The sequence below is a fragment of the Bufo gargarizans genome, chromosome 2 (genome assembly GCF_014858855.1).
Source record: "Bufo gargarizans isolate SCDJY-AF-19 chromosome 2, ASM1485885v1, whole genome shotgun sequence".
In the NCBI taxonomy this organism is placed as follows: domain Eukaryota; kingdom Metazoa; phylum Chordata; class Amphibia; order Anura; family Bufonidae; genus Bufo; species Bufo gargarizans.
This window is the reverse complement of record NC_058081.1, coordinates 20,307,688-20,325,444: the sequence shown is the minus strand read 5'-3', so window position 1 is coordinate 20,325,444 and position 17,757 is coordinate 20,307,688. Positions and strand designations below refer to the sequence as shown.

At 42.3% G+C, this 17,757-nt stretch overlaps 1 protein-coding gene across 1 annotated transcript; it reads left to right on the top strand.

Annotated features, from left to right (window-relative positions):
- Positions 1-2,292: 2,292 nt before the first annotated feature.
- LOC122925510 (extracellular calcium-sensing receptor-like) lies at positions 2,293-17,029 on the top strand. Its single transcript, XM_044276864.1, has 7 exons — positions 2,293-2,593; positions 5,292-5,433; positions 6,488-6,779; positions 10,133-10,960; positions 12,645-12,872; positions 14,280-14,403; positions 16,119-17,029. The coding sequence occupies exons 1-7, from the start codon at positions 2,293-2,295 to the stop codon at positions 17,027-17,029; spliced, it is 2,826 nt and encodes a 941-aa protein (XP_044132799.1).
- Positions 17,030-17,757: the final 728 nt, after the last annotated feature.

The window sequence follows — 17,757 nt, the reverse complement described above, 5'->3', positions numbered from 1 at the left end:
GCTCTCCCTGCATAAAAGCAGAGCACCCGCCCTGAAAGGGGCGACCCTACTTCTCGGTGGCTAAACGCTCAGACACCCTAAATGTCCCTGCTGAAAAGATAATCTTCTTCCCAACGCGTTTCCCCAAGTGGAGATATCCAAATGGTTCATCAGGGGACAGCGTTTTGTTGATACAAACTAGCTGCAGATCAGACACATATAATAAGGGCACCAAGATAGAAAGGAACGCGTAGCATGCAGGCCAGCACAAAAAAGTATCTGTGGGGGATAACATATTCAGTTTCTCTTTATTTCTGTATTCACAAACACATTTCCAATTATTATTATTTTTTATTTTTTTTTATTGGGGACTGATTATATTCAAAGTAGCAGTATATATACATGATTACTACACCAATAGACAGGGAAGTACACACAAGTATTTGGGAGTGATAACGAATTTAGGCACAAATCTGTTTCCCTATTTCACACGTTTTTAATCAATTAAATTTTTTGAGGTTGTTGACTATATTTAAACTAGCAGCAAATATATGTGTTTATACTTGTTTACAATATATATATATATATATATATATATATATTGTGAGGGGTTAGCTCTTCTCCGGGGGTCATTCACACCGATACGGCTTCAGGACACCAGGTTTCAGATCCAAACAGTGCATTTATTGTGATACACGAGCACAAGCAAAATAATAAACACTCGCCCGTCCAGGCTCTAACTAAACATAATATTCCTAACGCACCTAAGACCCTGTTCACACTCTGTGAACACATGCAGCTTTCTCAGCCAATGTCTCACAGCCTCCTGGCTGTACAGAGCACAGTACGCCCACTGTCTCTAGTCCAGTGTCTCTTGGGGAATAGTGGTCCCTCAGCCCTCCTGGCTTGGACCACAAAGAGCCTCCAGGCCTCTGTCCGCAGGCAACACACTCCCCCAAAGTTCAGGCTAGCGCCTAGCCTTGTGGCCCCTCAGCCCACACAGAGCCTCACCAGGACTCTGCTTCACCAAACACTCCAGAGTGAGACACACCCAAGATCCAGTAGCAGGATTAAATAGGATCCCTGGACATGAGCATGCCCTAAGTCCCGGACTGGAGCATGGGGAACAGGCACCCACCCAACACGTTCCCAGTAAAAGCCCGCCCTGAAATAGCTGAACCAGCTACCCTATCTATATGGTGTCCTCCAACTACCTTAGTGGACACCTGAACTAGGGCTTTTACTCCACCGGGCCCCTTGGTGACATGCTCCCGGTGGACACAACACCCCTTTTATCCTGCTCGCTGTGACTTTACTGCACACCTCAATGTTCACATTGCCACTATATATATATATATATATATATATATATATACAGTATATATATATGTGTGTGTTTACTACACCAATACATAAGGTAGTGCACAACATTATCTAAAAGGCCCAAAAATGTCCGGGCTATGCAAGGTTTCCAAACAAAAGACCAAGAATGTGGGAAGTAGCAACACCATCTATCCAGACAGAAGTAGTAGTAGTAGTAGAAGGCCGCAGTTGTCCCTGCTAGCTTTACAAAGGTGAAAGAGGATGAGAGAGGATGAGATTGTGGATTGGATGGCTCACTCTTCCTCTCAGTCACAGCAGGATGATGTGGAGGTGACTTGAGAGTCTGATACCTTGCCGTGGAGCTAGGAGTCACAGCATTCCTCCTGCTCCTCCTCCTTGCAACCCCAAAGATGGCTGTTAGTGGAGTCCTCCCAGTCTTCTCTGCCCCTGCCTACATGGACAAGTTCCTTTTTCCTAAGAAGTTGCAAGAAAACCCCACCACACCCTAAGGCAGATATTCAACCAAGTTTCCCTGTGATGGCGACAGCAATAAAGAGCAGAGGTCATGTACCTACCAAAGAATAGCCAGGGCCAGGTCTGAATCTGTATCTGTTGATGCCACTGACAATGTGTGTGGGTTAGGCCCAAAATGTACCTGAGCTAAGCCCAACTGGGCTGGCTCTACCACTGCTGTGCTAGTATCTTCCGTCTGGCATTTTTTCTCCATGCTGATGGAAGACAAAAACATTTCCTTGTCCAAGCTGTGCAAGAGCAAAATAAGCAAATACCAGTAGGAGCCACAGCTCTATTGAACCACATGGCATCCAGCCATATCAGCAGGAGTTCCCTCCTTCTCCCAGTCCCCATTGTGCCAGCCAGGCTGCATCCACGAGCAGTATGGTTTCTTTCACACTGTCCTCCTTTTCTGCTTCTCATGCTCAGACTCTTCCTCCTTCTCCACTCCATCGTCAGCTATTGATAATGGAATGCATGGCCAGGAAACAACTCTACAAGCCCAGCAATCCAATGGTGCGCAAGCTTAATTCCCACCTGTCCCAGTTGCTGGCGGTACAGTTGGTGCCGTACCATTTAGTCAAGTCTGCTGCCTTTAGCGAGCTAATGGCATGCGCTCATCCTCGCTGGAAGATTCTTCACTGGCATTATTTTTCCCAAAAAGTCATCCCTGCCTTGTGCTCTCATGTAGCGGGCAAGGTTGGTTTCTGCGATTATCACTATGTGTCAAGGTTCATGCAACGGTGGACACCTGGAAATGCTCTTACGGGCAAGGACAGTACATGTCTTTTATGGCCCACTGGGTCAATGTTTTTTCCAGCAGAGGCGAGGTTGTTTTGACCCTCCACAATTCTGTTTTCCTGGCTCCCATACCAGGCACTTATCTGCCTCCATCTCCTCTATGGACAAGTTCACATCACCAACAGCAGCAGGGCACGGGTCACTCGAACCACCCCTCCTTCCTATCACATGTGTCAGGTTAAGCATTGTCAGGCTGTGTTGGAGCTGATCGGCATGGGCGACAGTAGCCACACCGGCGAGCAGTTTCTCCAATACATCAAGAAGCAAACATGCAGTTGGCTGTCACCCCGCCAACTCCAACTGGCCAAGGTGGTCAGTGACAATGGGTGCAACATAGTGGCCTCCCTAAACCTGGGAGAAATAACACATTGTCCCTGCATGGCACAAGTCATCATCCTCTTGGTGCAGCACTTTCTAAATAAGTACCCTGGCTTGTGCAAGGTGCTGTCAAAGTCCAGGAGACTGTACAAGCACTTCAGACACTCTTACGTGGTAAGGAACATTCTCTTGGACCTTCAGCGATAGAACAGTCTGTCTCTATACTCCATAATCCATGACGTGCCAACTAGCTGAAATTCAATGTTGCACATGCTCAAGCAGACTGTATAAGCAGCAGAAAGCTGTGAATGATTTTGTCATGCACCAGACAGTCTTATGCCTTATTCACACGTCAGTGTTTTCTATCAGTGATTTTGAGCTAAAACTAGGTGTGGCTCTAAACACAGAATATGTGCAGATCTTTCTCTTATACTTTATGTCTGTGTAGGCTCCAATCATGTAAATCACTGACCAAAACACTGACTTGTGAATATGGCATTAGCAGCAGGGAACATGTGTCGTTTCGATTTCAGGCAGTGGCAGCTCATTCGAGATGCCTGTTGGGTGCTGAAGCCTTACGAGGAGGTCACAAAGTTTGTCAGCAGAGACAGCTGCACCATGAACAACATCATCCCTCCCATATTTTTTCTTAGAACAGACGCTGACGCTCATGTAGCAGGGAATCACGGCGGAAAAAGAGCAGCTGACAAATCTAGTTGTCCACCCTATAGCTGTTGGGGGCACACAAAAGGAATCTGCCTTGGAGGTGGAGGATGATGAATATAAGGAAGAGGAGGAGCTGTCACTGCAAGAGGAGGAGTCAGAGGTGGAGGAGCAAGAGAACCATGATGAGGATGGCATGAGCAAAGACACCCAATCATCTTAGTGGGGGTCAGAGCCAGAAAGAAGTGGCTCTTCGGGCACACTGCTTAAGATTACTGGATAGCCATGCTTTTAGACCTTCGCAACGAAGGCAAAATGGGGGAATGTTTTCCTCTGGCAGAAAAGGAGGAAAAATTATGTTACTACTCTGAAACACTGGGTATGCACTCTGCCGCAGCTTACGGCGAGCAGACACCTCCCATCAGCTTGTCTGATAGATCGGTCCCTCTCCGCTCCCCGTAAAGTGACCCACTCCCACCACTATAAGCAGCAGAAGACACAGTAGCAGTAGCAGCAGCACCCATTTAAGTCTCCTCAACATTAAGAAGCAGTTTTTCCATGTGCCATGAAATCGGGCACATACCTTGTTCCCTGACCCCATCGATTTCTGGGCAGGCAGACTAGTGGCTACAGCTATGCTATGAGGTATAAAAGGTCATATCAAAGAAATGCTAGGAGTAGATTTAGGAGGGTCATACTAGAGTTATACTAGTGGTAAATTTAACAGGGTCTGACTAGAGCTATACTACGGGTATACGATAATGTCCCCTTTTCGTGCTCCCAGTATTTATAATGTCCCCTTATAGTCCTCCAGTATCCCCCATAGTGCCCCCACTTAAGTTACCTAAGTTAGGATACATTTCACTCCATTCATACAGGGAGATGAGGAGGACGCCAATTTCTGTGATTCATGGGGGTTCCAGCAGTCAAACCTCACTGATTAGATCAGGGATGGCCAACCTGAGGCTCTCCAGCTGTTGCAAAACTACAACTGCCAGCATGCCCAGACTGCCTACAGCTATGAGCCTTCAACAGGGCATGGTGGGAGTTGTAGTTTTACAACATCTGGAGAGCCGCAGGTTGGCCATGCCTGGATTAGATACTTATCCCATGGATTAGAAATAAGTTTAGTACAACTCCTATAAAGGGGTTATCCAATTTCAGAGACATCTCCCACATTTGCTGGGCCCCTCACAGGTAATATACAAACCCCGGTCCCTACGCCGCTCCTGTTCCTCACACCGACGCTGCTGCTTCTCCCTGCACACCGATGAAAACATCCGGTGTCGGAAGGGAGCAGCCAATGGCAGGCAGTGACAGGGACAAGCCTACCTAGCGTCACCCTCAATGCTAGGGAGTCTCGTCCCTGACCCTGCCTGCCATTGACTGCTCCCCTGACACCGGATGTTTTCATCCGTGTGCAGGGAGAAGCAGCGGTGCAGGGACCAGGAGCGCCGCAGGGAGCCGGGAAAGTATATTACCTGTGAGGGGCCTGGCAAATGGGGGGGTTGTTTCTGAAATCAGATAATCAATTTAAAGAGTGAAGAAAAACTTCACCCTCTGATCATACTGGGAGTTGGAGACCACTGTTATGTACTGTAATAATTGTGGAAAAATTTTGTTTTTCAGGTTGTTGTCTCATCTATACATAACACTATGGCATCTTCTAGTAATGTTCCCCTCCTCATACTCAGGTGGCAACCTAGCTTCCATGGATCTCAGAGGGATTTTGGTAGATGGAGATATCCTTATAGGAGCAGTAATTCCTCTTCACATTGACAAACTGTACTCCATGTTGACCTTCCAGGAGAAGCCACCAGCAGATATCTGCACAATGTAAGTTTAAGAATCATTAAATGTACTTATCTTCATGTCACTTATATATTCCTATCAGGCATTTCTACTGATAACATAATCCAGTGGTGCTGGTAAATCCACAACTATGTTAATGTAAGATGATGGAACTGATTTCTTCACAGGGCTGGAGGTGTAGCAGTTATCTTAGAGCTGGGACCTCCTCAGTTGTTTGGGGCCTTTCCAATAAAGAAACCCTGTAGTCTTACATAGGACACAGAGGCATTGGGGCACCATACTTTCCTGTTCTAAGAGACAGAATAACATGGGATAAACTGTAGTGCAGTTTGTGCCCAAAGTTGTTGCTCAGATACAGTACCTGTGGTGTGAGTGGGGAGACAGGCCACTTGTGTAAGTCAGGAGACAAAACAAATATTGGGAGATTGTGCAAAAGGAAAAATAGTAAGGGCCAATGTTGCAGCCACCAAGAGAGAGCAGATAGAGGCTTTGTGAATCAAAGGGCATGCCAGAAACACTAATAATGTACGAGAGGTACTACTGAGAGAGTTACATGAGCAGGTGGAGCAGAAGAGTCTCTCCATGGATTATTGGAGAGCCTTCAGGGGAAACCATGCTGTGCCAATGGTCAAATATGAATAATGCTTGTGGGCCCACAGTGACTATAACCTCCAGAGAACACACACATCTTTAGCTGGCCCTAAATATGAAATTATTAGGGTTCCCAATGTTGAGGCTCAATTTTACTTTGCTGAAGACAAACCATCAAGCTTACCAGGACTCAACACTGGTACACAGGCGATAAACCACTGTAGAAATACCTCCCATGGACTTACACCAATACCCAGAAAAGATGAGGAAGCCCATGCCTGACCACAAATGATATTTTGATAAACTCTAGTGAGGAGTCATGGAGTCCAAGTATTGTTTTCTTTTCCTTCAAATTCTCAAGCAAAGGTCTCACTGTTGAGTCTTTTATGACGCAATGAACTTACATCCTGGCTTCCTGAGGGCTTTGTGATACAGATAAGTGAAATTTAGTATAAATGATAACAAGTTCACTATTTACTGATTTCAGGTTCCGCTTTGAACACTACCAGCTGTTTCATGCCATGAGGTTTGCTGTTGATGAAATTAATAGAAGCCTTGAACTTCTCCCAAATGTCAGCCTGGGCTTCTATGCCTATGACTCCTGTGCTGTGCTACAGGGCGAGTTAGAGGGAACCTTGTGGATGCTGACAGGACTTGATCATGCAATACCCAATTACTGTTGTCGCAAACATCCACCTCTGGCTGCCATCATTGGACACTCTGCATCCACGTATTCCATTCTCATGGCTCATATATTGGGACTATACAGATACCCACAGGTAACATTTACAAAGTTGCAGGTTTTGCTTGAAATGCTCAATTGTAGAGATGACCAAATTTCGGGAAATTATTTTCAGGTCCAATTCTGAGAATCAGTAAAAAAATGTGATTCAGGTTTACATCAATGCTATCGGAGTTAAAAGTGCTCCAATTGCCCTGAAAATTTGTATAAGGACACTCAGTTCTCCAAAGAATCATATTTCTTCTCTCATCTTTCTCTCTTTTTTTTCTTTCTCTGTACCCCCCATTTAATCCCTTTAAGCAATGCTAAATAATGTAAGAGTGACACAAAGCTAAGGGTAATCACATTGACGTTAACAAACAGCATAGTTAAAAACACATTATGCAGTCGCATGTGGCAATTTTTTTTAAATGAAAAATCTTTCAAAAAGTGTCTCTTATTTGGGGCAAATGGTGTATAAACACACACTGTATTATCTTAAAAAGCAAGAGGTCCAAAAGTTATTCCTTAATGGAGGCAGATGCCTGCCCCTGTTTATACACATAAGTGTTAATGTCAGAAGAGAGGCCTGTTCTGAGCAAGCCTCCAAAAATTCTCCCTTTTTTGGAAGCAGCAGCAGTACAGTGTGGATTTGGAAGGGGTAAGATGTGTAGGGATAATAGTGGCAGTTATGATAGTGGCAGCAGTAGCAGCACAGCCTGGAACAGACAAGGCACTAGATGCGCGGCTGTGTTAGTGCCAGCATGGGATGTAACGCAGGCGTGCAAAAATCCTTACATATTCGTGCCCTATTCATTTTGACAAATGTAATGTATTGTGCACTTGCTGAGGACAACTTTGTCTGTTTGGATGTCATGACACCACTTATCACGCTTAAAATCCTCTCCAGAAGAATAGAAGTACATGGGGTCAGGAAACAGGGTATATGCTGGAGAAAGGCCACAGTACAGGTAGAACTGAACCTGGATGTTCAGGCAGTGCATCTCTGTTTGCCGATTTGCATCTGCCCAGCTCGGCACATTAAAAAATGATCCCATATGCTGTTGGTGGTGCTGTGGCTTCTGCTGCTTGACTCAGCGGATGGCAGAGAGGGCCCTCATGTTAGACACGCGAGTGATGGGCGCCTGCTTTCCAAAACCTGTGGCAATCTGTGTACACACTATTTCCTACAATTTTGCCTTTTGTTTGGCAACAGAACATTCCCCCATTTTGGTTTTATAGCAAGGGTCTAAAAATATGGCTATCCAGTAATCAACTGATTGATGCTAACGAAACACCAGTCAGTGGATACCCTAACAAGCATACAGCTTGCCATGCACACCAGCGTGCCTGGGAACCCAGTACTTTCCGGCTCTTCCCTCCACATTGATTATTGGTCATCATGGCCAGTGTCATCATTAGGCTTATCCTCCTTCTCCTCCTGCTCCAATGGTAGCAACTTATTCTCCTCCAATTCACCCTCCATGGCACTTTCTCCATGTGGGTCTTCAAAAGCTACTGGGCGGCAAGGAAGATGAGAAAGTTATTCTTCCACCATCCCCCCTTGCATGAGAGCTTTCTCTAATATCAGTATTGGGGGATGCTATAGTTGATGCTTCAGTTGTCCCTACCGACAAATCTGGTGGCCTCTTTGAAGATGAAATGCGAGGAAGCATTGCACCACAACAATATTTGCTGCTTGATGCACTTTACCAACTGAACCACCGTGTGGATACTATCACCCAGCCTGATCAGCTCTAACATAGCAGGCTCAAAGGGGTTGTTAAGGCTGTATATATTAATGACACATAGTGTATTGAAGAGGAAGCAGTGCTCACATGGAGCACCATCTCCTCTTCAAAAAGTTTTTCAGTTGGGGTGCCTGGTGTCGGACCCTCACTTATCAGATATTGATTATCTATCCTGGAGATAGGTCATCAATATAAACTTCCTGCACAACCCCTTTAACTTTTCACATATAGTAAAAAGCAGGGGTTGCGGAAGTGACATTCTGCCCTGATTTTGTGGGGGACAGGAGGATGTCTATTGAGGAGGATGTAGAAGAGGCAGATAAGTGTCCGGTGTGGGAACCAGACCAACTGAAATGTAGAAGTGTCAATAGGTGCTGTGGTGCTGCATCACCACTGCCATGCAAAGCCTAGTGGGCCATGAAAGACATGTACTATCCTTTGTTGTAACAGCTGCTCCAGGAGTTCATTGGCCAGATGGGAGTTATGCTTGCACAGAACCTAATTGCTTGTCGTGAATAGTTATGTCATGGCCACACATTCCAATATGGATGTTTCATGATGTAATGGAGGACAAGGAGGAGTAGTCTGAACAGAGGAAGAATTAGCTGATAATGATGACAGGTATACTACTGTTTGGGGATGCAGCCTGGCTCCTGCACCTCTCAGCCATGGAAACATCTCTCCAGACCTCTTCTTTAAGGCCAGTTTGTCACTCTCCAGGTGAACTCAAGTACAGTCTGCCACCAGGGCATTACTTATTCTTAGCCTTCTGTCACAGCAGCTACAGGATATGTCACACACTATTTAGTTGGAGAGAACCCTTTTTATCAGTTCACTATTGCAGCTCAACTTCCTAGTGGCATCACTGCTGTAGCTCTCAGCCACTAGGAGATCCCCCTACCCTAGGCTACCATCTCCAACTGGAGAACCGGGTGAATAACCTGCATCTTAATAGAAACTAGCATTACAATGCACATTTTTCAACAAATATGAATTAACATCTGAAAGACATAGACCATTATCCCCCAACCAGTCCAGCGTCAAATGGAAACAAGAACAAATTAATGCAGAACATTACTAATTGAGTCAACCACATTACTTTGTAGTGCAGGAGCTGCCACCCCCTACATGTATGCCGCAAAACCATATCCATTGAATGCAAACATGGATTTCTGCCATGGATTGGATTTGTACACAAGTGCCATAATCAGACTCAAACCTACAGTGCACTATTTACATGTATAACACTAGTGTCTTCTTATGTGGGTGATTGTATTTTGGGCTCCATCAAGCACCAGGTCCAATGCGACAGCTGCCTTTAGTTATGCTCCTGTTCCCATGTACATAATGCATAGGTTACACTGATAGAACAAATTGGTCCACCAATTGGTTCTTCAGTTTGGTCGCTGAATTTCAGGCATCTTTTAATTCAGATGAATCCTCCATGTGGGTTAAGGGAGCTCTATTTTCTTGTGTCTAGTGGATAAGAGTGAAAATCCTGGCTTATGTCAATATGTATGTGATATTTAGTTAAAGAGTAATAGTAACATAGTATATAAGGCCGAACAATACATTTGTCCATCCAGTTCGGCCTGTCTTCCTGCAAGTTGATCCAGTATTGATTATATATTAAAACCTAACACCACTTTCTACATTGTAGGTTAGCTTTTTCTCAACCAGCCCTCTACTGAGTGACAGAACACAATTTCCCTCCTTCTTCAGAACTGTCCCAAGTGATGCTTTCCAGTCTTTGGGATTGGCTCAAATGGTCAAACATTTTGGATGGAATTGGGTTGGGCTTATTGCCCCTGATGATGACTATGGCCGAGAGGGCATCAAGGTCATGAAACAGGAAATTTTAAGGTCTGGAGCCTGCTTGGCCTTCACACAATATATATCAAGTATTCTGTCCTACAGCAATATTAAAAACATTGCCAAAGTCATCAAAGGATCAACGACTAAAGTGGTGGTGGCTTTCTCAACAGACGTTTACCTCATACCATTGTTGGAAGAGCTGTTGGCACAAAATGTATCAGGAAAAATCTTTGTAGCAAGTGAAGCATGGTCCATTTCAAATGTTCTATCAGTAGATAGATACTCTTCCATACTTACCGGGACCATTGGATTTGCTTTCGGTAGCGCTAATATAAAAGGGTTTCAAGAATATCTCAACAATGTAAATCCCTACAATGTTCCAGGGGTTGAATGGGCCAAGATATTCTGGGAAGAGGCATTTGGATGTACTTTTCCCATTGAAGGTGACCTCAATGGTCATAATAATGAGTCTAATTTGTGTACAGGCTATGAGGACCTATCAAGCAACCAAAATCTCTATAATGACATTTCAAATTTAAGAACTTCCTACAATGTCTATTCTGCTGTACACGTGATAGCAAAAGCTCTTGAGGACCTTACACACTGCAATGCATTTGATGGGCCATTTTTAGGTGGAAAATGTACTGATTTGAGGAAATTTGAACCATGGCAGGTGAATATTACAAGATTTCCAATACAATTGTTGGTAAAACCCTAATTTATGTATCTAGGTGATCATATCAAACAGGTTAAAAGTAAGTTAAATGAGTGATCAATATCTGGTACCCCAACTGTTGCCTACAATGGGGAACCTTGATTCTCATTCTCAGCTGTAGAGCAGGAACAGCATGCATTATCCCCCTATGTAAACATAAATGGGACTATCAGAAATAGCCAGTCAAGGGCACCTCATTTTAGACAACGGTTGGGGGTCCTATGGTTTAGGTTCTATAGAGTCCAATCTGATTGACATGATATAGAGTAGCATTAAAATAGGATGGTGTCATGGGCCACAAACATACATATAATTTAGGTGTCAGTTAATCATCTTCACCATAAATTTGCATGCTAGTCTTGGCCAAGCATTTATTTCAATTTAGAGAAGGCCATTAAACATGCATCAGAGGTTTATGTCAGGGAATAGTTTCAACATATACCTACATTGTGCCGAAAAAAAAACCAAGATGTGAACAGAGCCTAATGTGTATGGCCAGCTTTCGAACTCCAACACAACGGATTCTGTAGATGTCAGGGGACTATGGACCGTCAAGTAGTGATGAGCGGCAGGGGTCATATTCGAATTTGCGATATTTCGCGAATATTTTGTAGAATATTCGTCGAATATTCGCAAATTCGAATATTCATTATATTCTACGATTTTTTTTTACTCGAAAAATCGGCAAGGTAATGATTGTGTAATATGTGAATATTCGTAATTCGAATTTTCGTAATTCAAATTTTTTATTGCACATTTTTCAACTTACAACTATTAGACAAAGAAGATTATAGCACTATATTAGCTAAATTGCTCTATATTCGATTTTGTTAATGAATATTCGCCATATTGCTATAACTCAGTTTTTTCGAATATTCGCAATATTCTAAAACAAGAATATATAGCAATATAGCGAATATTCGAAGAAAACGAATATAGAGCAATTTAGCTAATATAGTGCTATATTCTTTTTTTTTAATAGTTGTAATTTTTTTTCCAATCTAAAGTTCAGATTGGAAAAAAATTACAACTATAAAAAAAGATTATAGCACTATATTAGCTAAATTGCTCTATATTTGTTTTTTTCGAATATTCACTATAGTGCTATAACTTCGTTTTTTTGATAATTCGTAATATTCTAAAACAAGAATATATAGCAATATAGCGAATATTCGAAAAAAAACGAATATAGAGCAAAATTTGCAAACAGCACTACTCCTAAAGTTAAGTATAGTTCAGCCTTCTTATTGGCCCACAAGCTAGAAGCAGGGTGGGATCATGTGTACTATTAAAAAAATATATATACAAAGTACCTATATTCGCGATAAAAATTCAAAATTCAAATATTCGTGATCAACACTACAGTCAAGTCGACCCCAAATGATAAAGATTAAACTTTTCTCTACTTTATTACTTGAGTACATTGCTCGTGTAACCCTCAGAGGGAACATCTTGTTTGCAGTTATATGTCAATTATTTAGTTAATTCCAGGAAACAATTACACTTCAAGAATGTTAGCAAATGACTGATCGTCAAGGACAGTCTGACAAGTGGCCTTTAAAAATATTAGGATGATACTCCTATTCATAACAATCACATAAAACAAGATTGTCCATTTTCTTTGTCCCACTTCTTCTCTTAGCTTTTATACTACTTCAAGAAAGTACAAGTGTCTTTCGGAAATCAGAGAGAACTGTTCTTCAATGAAAACGGCGATCCACCAGCAATGTATGACATCGTCAACTGGCAGAAACGTCCAGATGGTTCAATGACCCAAGTGAAAGTTGGACATTATGACACTGTGGTTGACTCTAATCATAGTATCACTGTCAACTCAAGTTTAGTCTGGTGGGCACATGGAGGTCATGAGGTAAATTAAAAAGTAACTCTTAAAATCTTTAGTGAACATAATTCATGTTGGTTGAAGGGTTCATCTGGTTTAGAAACCTGTACAGAAAATCCTAAATTAATAGAGTTTCCATAGCCCAGAGGACTACTGCAAAGGGTTAACTATTACCAAAAGAGGTAATCCAATGTTCTTAGGCTAGTTTCACACTAGTGGCAAGGAAATCCGGCAGGCTGTTCCGGCGGGTGAACAGCCTGTTGGATCCATGCTGCCGCTAGTGCACACGTGCCTCATTGACTATTATAGGGGCGGGATGGAGTTCCGGCGGCAGCACAGCAAACATGCACATTCCACCGCAACTCTCTGAAGAGGAAACATATCATCGATCCCGACATTACAGATTGTTATCTAAAAGAGAAGAAATTAACTACACAGAATGTCTCTGACTCTTGACACTTGCTTTCAGGCTCTCCTACAATTTTTCACAATATTGAAACCACGCTGCTCTCCAATAACTCCAATCAGAGCACTTCAGCATGTGCCGACATTCATAAATACGCCAATTACTGTCTTCTTGCCACACATCAATTCGCCTCTCCTATATTGGTCAAGACCAGATAGGCAAATATAGTGAATCACCGCAATTAGTTTTAATCCCAAACCAGCTTTTATTATACTCACAAACTTGAGAGGAATACAGGCATATCACACAATTTGACCGGTTTCCCGTCTATCACCCAACCCGGGTTTCACCTTTGCTTCATCAGGGCTGCATATCCCGCCCATCAAGGGCGTGTTTTTTATATACAGATTCAGCTCCTCCTTCCACCTACCTAACATCCTCTTAATTTGCTTGTGTGTTACAATAAATATTTAAAACCTAAATATATTTAAATATATTGGTCGGGTGATAGACGGGAAACCAGTCAAATTGTGTGATATGCCTCAAGTGTGATAAGTCTCAAGTTTGTAAGTATAATAAAAGCTGGTTTGAGATTAAAACTCATTGCAGTGATTCACTATCTTTGCCTATCTGGTCTTGACCAATATAGGAGAGGCGAATAGATGTGTGGAAGGAAGACAGTAATTGGCGTATTAATGAATGTCTGCACATGCTGAAGTGGTCTGAGGTGTGTTATAGGAGAGAAGCGCGGTTTCAATATTGTGAAGAGTCGAACTAAGTGTGAACAGGATCCACCACACCCGTAACCTGCAGTGAGCAAAGCAGGATTAACAATTCGAAATTGATTTTTTGCTTTTTATCTCCTACAATTTACAGCTGATCACGAAGGGGTCCAAGAGTGGGACACCTGGTGATTAACATATCATTTTTGTACAGTAGATGTTTTGGAGGTCATTTATTCTAGATGGTATTGATGGGAGGCCTAAGACTTCACAGTAATATTATTCATATTTTGGATGCCCATTTAGGTTCCTATTTCTATCTGTAGTGAGAGTTGCCCTGCTGGATTCAGGAAGGCTCCTCGTACTGGTGAACCCATTTGTTGCTTTGAATGTGTCCCTTGCCCACAAGGAGAGATCTCCAGCCAAACTGGTGAGATATGTAAATGAATGATTATCATGTAACAGCATATGCAGGGGAAATATTTGGCCAACCACCGAGAGCCAGACCCATAGCAATCGGCTACTCAATACAATGCATTTACTTTCTCCACATTTTTTAATATTGCAGTCATGTGCAAAATCATTTTTCCCCCATCAATTCACTCAGTAACCCATAATTAGAAAGTGAAAACTGAATATATGAATTCCTTGCCCATTTATTAAAAGGAAAATTTTAAATCTTGCATTGACATAAGTATACAGACCCTTTACTCAGGACTTGTTGAAGCCCCTTTGACAGAGATTACAGTCTCCAGTCTTTTTGGGTATGATGCAACAAGGTCTGCACATCTGGGTTTGGGGATTTTCTGTCACTCTTCTCTGCAGATCCTCTCAAGCTCTGTCAGGTTGGATGGGAACTGTCGGTGCCCAGAAATTTTCAGGTTTCTCCAGAGATGTTTGATTGGGTTCAGGTCAGAGCTCAAAAAAATTCACAGAGTTGTCCCCAAGTCATTCCTGTGTTGTCTTGTGTGCTTAGGGTCATTGTCTTGTTGGAAGGTAAACCTTTGGCCCAGTCTGCAGAGCACTCTGGATCAGGTTTTCATTAAAAATATCTCTGTACTTCTGCTCCCTTCAGTTTCCCCTCAACCTCACCAGCCACCATTTCCCAGCCACTAAAAACACCCCCACAGCATGATTCAGCCGTCATTACGCTTCACTCTAGGGATGTTTTTGGGCAGGTGATTGGGAAGTGCCAGGCCAAAAAGCTCAAACTTGGTTTCATCAGATCATACAATCTTGTTTCTCACAGTCTGAAGTTCTTTTTTGTAAACTTTCATGTGACTTCTCTGAGGAGAGGCTTCTTTCACTCTGCCATAAAGCTCAGATTGGCGGAGAGCTGCAATGATGGTTGACCTTCTGGAAGTTTCTCCCATCTGCACGCAGGATCGTTGGACCTAAACCCGAATGACTATTGTGTTTTTTAAACTTCTCTTACCAAGACTGTTTTCCCCTTGATTACTTAGTTTGGTGGGGCAGCCGATTCTATGAAAAGTTCTGGTTGTTCCAAAATTCTTCCATTTAAGAATTAAAGAGACCACTGTGCTTTATTGAACTTTTAGTGCAGCAGAACATTTATGTACCGTTTTCAAGATTGGTGCTTCCACATAATCCTGTACTAGCTTTATAGGCAGTTCTTTTTTCTCATGGCTTGTTTTTATTTTGCTCTAATATGCATTGTCAGCTGTGAGACCTTAAATAGACAGGGCTGTGCCTTTGCAAATCATGTCCAATCAATTGAATTTACCACAGGTGACTCCAATAACTCCAATAAAGGTGTAGAAACATCTCAAAGATGATTAAGAGAAAGGTGAGGCTCCAGAACAAAATGTTAAGTGTCATAGCAAAGTGTCTGAATTCTTATGCCCATGCAACATTTTAGTTTTTCCTTTTTAAGAAATTTGCAAACATTTTCAAAATGTCATGTTTGCTTTCTTATTATAGAGTATTGAGTGCAGAATGATAGGGGAAAACTTTTTATTTTAATACAAGGCAGCAATATAACAAAATGTGGAGAAAAAAAAGAGTCTAGAGACTTTCTGAATGCATTGTATGTTGGCTGTTATATGAAAGGGGTTTTATAATTACTATTTATAGTATGTGTTTTAATATGTTTGCTGACTATTTAAGGCTTAACTATACTTTCAGACTCCATTGATTGTTCAAAGTGTCCATGGGATATGTGGCCAAATAACCAAAAGAACCAATGTCTTGCAAAACCCATTGAGTATCTTTCATATGATGAGCCACTGGGGTTCACTTTAACAGCCACCAGTGTTTCTTCCTCTATGGTCCCATTATCTATGCTTGGACTTTTCCTTCACTACAAGAACACCCCAATGGTCAGAGCAAATAACTACTCCCTCAGTTGTATCTTGTTGTTATCATTGACATTCTGCTTCCTGAGCTCTTTGGCATTCATCGGTTACCCCCAAACAGAGAAGTGCCTTCTACGACAGGCAACATTTGGCATGGTGTTTACCCTTTGTGTCTCCTGTGTCTTAGCTAAAACTGTCATGGTAGTCTTTGCATTCATGGCCACCAAACCTGGAAGTAGTCTTAAAAGATGGACAAGTCCTCAAGTGTCCTACATGATTATCGTCTGTTGTTTGCTTCTTCAGTTACTCTTGTGTCTCATGTGGAACTTGACTTCTCCTCCATTTCAACAAATGAACACTGAAAGCAAACCTGGAATTATTGTCATTGAATGTAATGAGAACTCATCAATTGCCTTCTGGAGTATGTTAGGTTATCTAGGCCTTTTGGCTTCCATCAGTTTTATTGTTGCCTTTTTGGCCCGGAGGCTTCCAGATAGCTTCAATGAGGCCAAGTTTATCACATTTAGCATGCTGGCTTTCCTCAGTGTTTGGGTGTCTTATATCCCAGCATCCCTCAGTTCACAAGGAAAGTATACAGTAGCCATGGAGATCTTTGCAATCCAATCATCAAGTTGGGCTCTTGTGATCTGTATGTTTGTACCAAAATGCTTTATCATATTGTTCCGACCACATATGAACACTAAAGAACATCTCTTAGGTAAAAACAAAGCTCAAAAATAGACTTAAGTACAGGTATGCATGGTGGAGAGCATGCCCATTATGAACCTTCATCAACTGGATTATGTGACAACCTTACCTTTAGAACAATTTAAAACAGTATGGAAAAGCGCTTCCCAACTCAATTCTCAATTCTTGTAGAAAATTAAGGTAACTCATCTCCTCCTTTAATGCATGGAATATGGGAAGTTCTGACAAGGATCATACCAGTCTACCCTTTGGAAAAGAGGATTTGGACTAAGGTGGAACATCTTGATGTGACCTTCTTCAATTTTGTTTATATTCTTAAAATGGATGCCCAGGATTGAAAAACATGGCTGCAATCTTCCCAAAACAGGACAACAAATGTCCATGTGCTGTGTATGATGCTGCACTTTAGCCAATCCCATTTGGTAAAGAGGTGTGAACCTAAACTGGAACCTCTCTCCATGAGCTTCTTCAATGTGTATATACTTAAAGGGGTTGCCCAGGGTTTTTAAAACATTGATGCAATCTTCCCAAAACAGTACCATATCTGTCCATAAGTTGTGTGTGATATTGCTATTGCAGCACATCACCATCAATTCAAAGGAGATGAGCTGAAATGCAAAACACAACCTAAGGGCAACTGAAGCACTGGTTTCGGAAGAAAGCAATTTTTTTCTAATTCTGGACAAGCCTATAAATTCAAATATGAAACATGCATATACACTGTGTTACAGAAAAATAAAATGTATAGCAAATGAGATGAA